Here is a 4,839-nt window from a genome sequence, read left to right on the forward strand (position 1 = left end):
AATGACCATTTTGCCCTTGAATGTGTAGCTTGCACTTCAGTGGGAATTATGGGGATATTTGACGTGTCGGAGATGTCTGTATCCTCTGTTCTGTCAAAATAAGCCTTGCTCTGTTTGTTTAAGCCTGTGCATTTGGACTATTCTCGGCTTTTGCCTGAGCTTTATGGTCGATTCCCTGAATGTGCTCGGGATAGACTTTTGATCTATGACCAAGTATTCCGATGTGCCCGATGACCACTGAATGCTCTGTTCTGTTGAGAGTGGGCCCCGATTTATCTTCTGTATGAGTGCTTGAATCCATTTTGCAATTGGTGGGAGATGTGAATCGTGTGTCTGATAAACTTAAACTTTCTTTGATTCGATGCATCTCTTTTCAATGACTGCCCTTGCTTGCCATGGTATCCTTGGGTGCTCCGGACCTTGTATTGTTGTGTGTGTGAAGCCTGTGATTGGAGTTGCTGTGTTGCTCGTCTGGGAGCCGGTGAGCCAAAATGGGGTGCTGACAGCTTGCCCCTCTTTGGTTATATGCTCGAGTAGAGGATGTAACCAAAGACTATAAGAAGCACCTATTTTGGATCCGGCGACCATCGTAATGCCTATTTTTGTGCCCTCCTTTCATCCTCAGATTTGCTCAATTGTCATGCCCTAAGAATGGTGTATGAAAATGATGCGTGCTTTTGGCGAAAGTGCCTGCATAAAGAAAAGTGCGAGAGTTAGAATGTATTGCATAAATAGAAGGTGCCTTTGTGTAATTGGAAGTGCGGTGCATAATTGAAAGTGCACTGTATAACTGAAAAGTGCATTGCAGAATCGAAAGTGCTTTGCATAATTGAAAGGTGCATTGCGAAAATGAAAAGGTGCACTGCATTCCTGAGAAGGTGCACGCTAATTGAAAAGTGCATTCCGGAAATGAAAATGTGCACTGCATTCCGGAGAAGGTGCACGCTAATTGAAAAGTGCATTGCTGAAATGAAAATGTGCACTGCATTCCGGAGAAGGTGCACGCTAATTGAAAAGTGCATTGCAGAAATGAAAATGTGCACTGCATCCCGGAGGAGGTGCACGCTAATTGAAAAGTGCATTGCGGAAATGAAAATGTGCACTGCATCCCGGAGGAGGTGCACGCTAATTGAAAAGTGCGTTGCGGAAATGAAAATGTGCACTGCATCCCGGAGGAGGTGCACGCTAATTGAAAAGTGCGTAATTGAAAAGCAGTTGCATAATTGAAAAGCAGTTGCATAATTGAGGAGCAGTGCAAAATGTAGAAGTGTCGTATGAGGTGCGAAGGGAACAGTTGCAATTTGCTTGTGCTTGCTGCGGATGATGCTGAGATTGGATATTTTTGCGGCTTGTTGCAAGATTGTAGTGCGTTTGTTGCGAGCAGCTCAGCGGTTTTGGCCTAGGGGCTTGCATGGAGAGGATCGTGCGTGTGCGTCAATTCAAGCATGCGAAGACACCTGCCTGTAGACAATACCAGGGCAAAGGTCAGTGCTAGGTATGTCGAGTGCTAGAAACGTGCGACTTTGATTTGCTTGATGCCAAGTCTGGTAGGGCAGTGCATAATAATAATAATAATAAAGATTGTATAATTGAAGAGCAGTTGCATAATTGAAAAGCTGTGCATAATTGAAGAGCCGTGCATAATTGAAAAGCAGCGCATGAGGCAGAATGCTAATGCAAAAGGGATTGCGTAGAGCGCGAGAATGTTTGTTGCGGTTGCTTTCTATTGAGCTGGCAATTTGTGAACAGTGCTGCTGGGCATTTGCTGTTTGTCATGCGGCTAGGTTGCATTGATGATGAGTCGGGGTCTCCCTGAGGACCCATTACTCCTGACTAAGATGGTCATCTGTTGAATGAGGCAGACATACGTCCGTCCTGGGAAGACGCGTCTTGGAGTCCAAGGTCGCGCACCTGCGTGCAGGAAAATGGCTTCTAACAATTGTTGTCAGTCATGCGTAACTCATTAGGATTGCAATGCGTTAGAGGAAATCTATGCAATGATATTTCAGGGACTTTGACTGCGATGACCATTTTAAGGGATGGTCGTGTCCTTGACTATGACTTTGAGAGAAAGGCTTTTTGCAGAACGAGCATGGCTCATGAGTTTTGCATAAGGATGTAGGGAAGGATTTTGGAATCCTCCAAATCAAGGATACGACTACTCGACTCCATTTCGAGGGATGCCTCGTGCCCAGAGAGTCAAAGAGAGAGTTTGCTTGCATTGATGATCGCAGAACCACTACTTGCTGTAGCCTCACGCAGGGTGCTGCTGTTCTTTCGTGGTCGAGCCGATAATTGCCCCTAACTTTTGCCTAGGCCGTAAAATGCATGACGGCCTAGCGGGGTATTTTTTTATTTGACATTTCCCTCATTGAACTCTCCTTTTGCTACGACCCTCCGCTTGACGGATTAGGTCGCGCCTCTCGATTCCTCTAATTTTTGCCTAGACCGCCCTTTGCGGGTTTTCAATCTAGCGAGGATTTTGATTTGCTCTCATTTTGCCATGACTCCCATTTGCGGGATTTTAAGCCATGCCTCTCATTCCCTAATTTTTGCCTAGGACGCCTCGAGGAGGTTTTCGTCCTAGCGGGAAAACATTCTTTTTCTCTCTGAACATTGCTTAAATAAAATGCGTGCCATGGTAGTGTGGGCGTAATGCTCGGGGAGCAGAAATTGCAAACCATCAGGGATAGTACTTCCTGAGGGCGTCGGCATTGACAGGGAGTGCATTCTCGGTCCCGTCCATATCTCTTAAAATGATGGCACCTCCAGAGAAGACTTCTGTGACGACGAAAGGTCCGTCGTATTTGTATGCAAACTTGCCCCTAGAGTCGGGAGCAATATGCAAGACTTTGCGCAGAACGAGGTCTCCGGGTTTGAACTCGCGATGGCGGACCTTCGCGTTAAATGCCCGAGCCATCCTCTGCTAGTAGCATTGTCCGTGGCAGAGTGCTGCTAGCCGCTTCTCATCGATGAGATTAAGCTGTTCGTATCGCTGCTTTATCCATTCTGCTTCTTCAAGCTTGGCCTCGGCAAGAATCCTCAAGGAGGGAATCTCCACTTCAATTGGGAGAACTGCTTCTGTGCCGTATACCAAAGAGTATGGGGTTGCCCCAGTAGACGTGCGAATCGAAGTGCGATATGCCAAGAGTGCAAACGGGAGCATCTCGTGCCAATCCTTATAATTCACCGTCATCTTTTCAATGATCCTCTTAATGTTTTTGTTTGCTGCCTCTACCGTTCCATTCATTTGGGGGCGATATGGCGAGGAATTGCGGTGCTGTATCTTGAACTGTGCACAGAGCTCGTCAATGACTTTATTGTTCAAATTCTTGGCATTGTCGATAATGATCGTTGCAGGGACCCCGTATCTTGCAATGATATGCGCCACAGCTTTTACAGTAACTGATGCGAGCGTAATGGCTTCGATCCACTTGGTGAAATAATCGATCGCCACTAAGATGAAGAGATGCCCGTTTGATGCTTTGGGATTGATGGGACCAATGACATCCATGCCCCACATTGAGAAGGGCCACGGAGCCGCCATCGGGTGTAACTCGTTGGGCGGTGCTTTAATCTTATCTGCATAAACTTGGCATAAGCGGCAATGCCTGACGTGCTTGACGCAGTCAGTTTCCATGGTGGACCAAAAGTAGCCGAACCGCATGATCTTCTTGGCAAGCATAAGTCCGTTCATGTGAGGTCCGCAGCTTCCCCCGTGTACTTCTTGGATGAGGCGTTGTGCCTCTTGTCCGTCAACACATCGAAGCAGCGTAGCATCGAGAGAGCGCCTGTAGAGCGTTTCACCGCTCAGGAAGTAGTGCGTTGCAAGCAACCGGAGTGTTTTTCGATTGCGGTGATTGGCAAACTGCGGATATTGACCAGTCTGCAGAAAGTGTTTAATGTCTTCAAACCAAGGCTTTGCGTCGATGGCCTCGATCGCATCGCAATGGGCAGGGCCTTTGGTAATCTCAATCTCGAGGGGCTCGATGAGATTTCCTTTTGTGATACTCACCATGGAGGCGAGCGTTGCGAGTGCGTCTGCGAAGTGATTCTTTACGCGAGGCGTGTAAGTGAACGTGATCTTTTCGAAGTTCTCCGCTAACTCCTTAAGATACTCGTGATAGGGTACTAGCTTCTCATCCTTTGTCTTCCATTGCCCCAGCGTTTGGAAAATTGTGAGCATTGAGTCCCCGAACACCTCTAACTCCTTGACTTTGAAGTCAATAGCTGCTTGCAGACCGAGGATGCATGCTTCGTACTCAGCCACATTATTGGTGCAAGGAAAGTCAATTTTTGCTGCAACGGGATAATGACGCCCGTCAGGAGATATCAGTACTGCACCGATGCCCGAGCCAGTGGAGTTGACTGCTCCATCGAAATACATCTTCCACGTTGGGCTATCCTTCTCACTGTCGACTTGGAGGATTCCTTCATCTAGAAAGTCTGGATCAATAGGCGTGTTGTCTTCAATCGGAAACTCTGCCAAGTGGTCTGCAATTGCTTGTCCTTTAACTGACGTGCGCGCTACATATTCAATGTCGTATTCTGCTAACTGACAGCGCGCCATTTTGCGATGCTCCTCATGGAAGATGGGCTATCAAGCAGGTACTTCAGGGGATCTGCCTTGGACAACAAGCGAATGGTATGATAGAGAGTGTATTGCCGGAGCCTTTGCATGACCCATACCAGCGCGCAACACAACTTCTTAATGTCGGGGTAGTTGGACTCCCCTTCAGTGAACTTCTTGCTTAAATAATAAATCGCTTGCTCTACGTGTGTGGATTCGTCCTCCTGCCCCAACATGCACCCCAATGATTGGCGGCGCACTGTCAGGTA

At 47.4% G+C, this 4,839-nt stretch overlaps 1 protein-coding gene across 1 annotated transcript; it reads right to left on the bottom strand.

Annotated features, from left to right (window-relative positions):
- Positions 1-2,683: 2,683 nt before the first annotated feature.
- Positions 2,684-4,570, bottom strand: LOC116209055. The gene is made up of 2 exons (XM_031542619.1): positions 3,401-4,570; positions 2,684-2,923 (listed from the first exon to the last, which is right to left on the bottom strand). Exons 1-2 carry the CDS (start codon positions 4,568-4,570, stop codon positions 2,684-2,686), a joined length of 1,410 nt encoding a protein of 469 aa, XP_031398479.1.
- Between the last annotated feature and the right edge of the window lie 269 nt (positions 4,571-4,839).

The sequence above is a fragment of the Punica granatum genome, chromosome 5 (assembly GCF_007655135.1).
Source record: "Punica granatum isolate Tunisia-2019 chromosome 5, ASM765513v2, whole genome shotgun sequence".
In the NCBI taxonomy this organism is placed as follows: Eukaryota; Viridiplantae; Streptophyta; class Magnoliopsida; order Myrtales; family Lythraceae; genus Punica; species Punica granatum.

Bases quoted from the DNA above. Each gene is read 5' to 3' on its own strand.
- LOC116209055 (XM_031542619.1), bottom strand. From the start codon at position 4,570: ATGGCGCGCTGTCAGTTAGCAGAATACGACATTGAATATGTAGCGCGC. The intron at 2,924-3,400 runs GTAAAAGCTGTG...TGCTACTAGCAG, and splicing joins TTACGCTCGCATCAGTTACT to AGGATGGCTCGGGCATTTAA.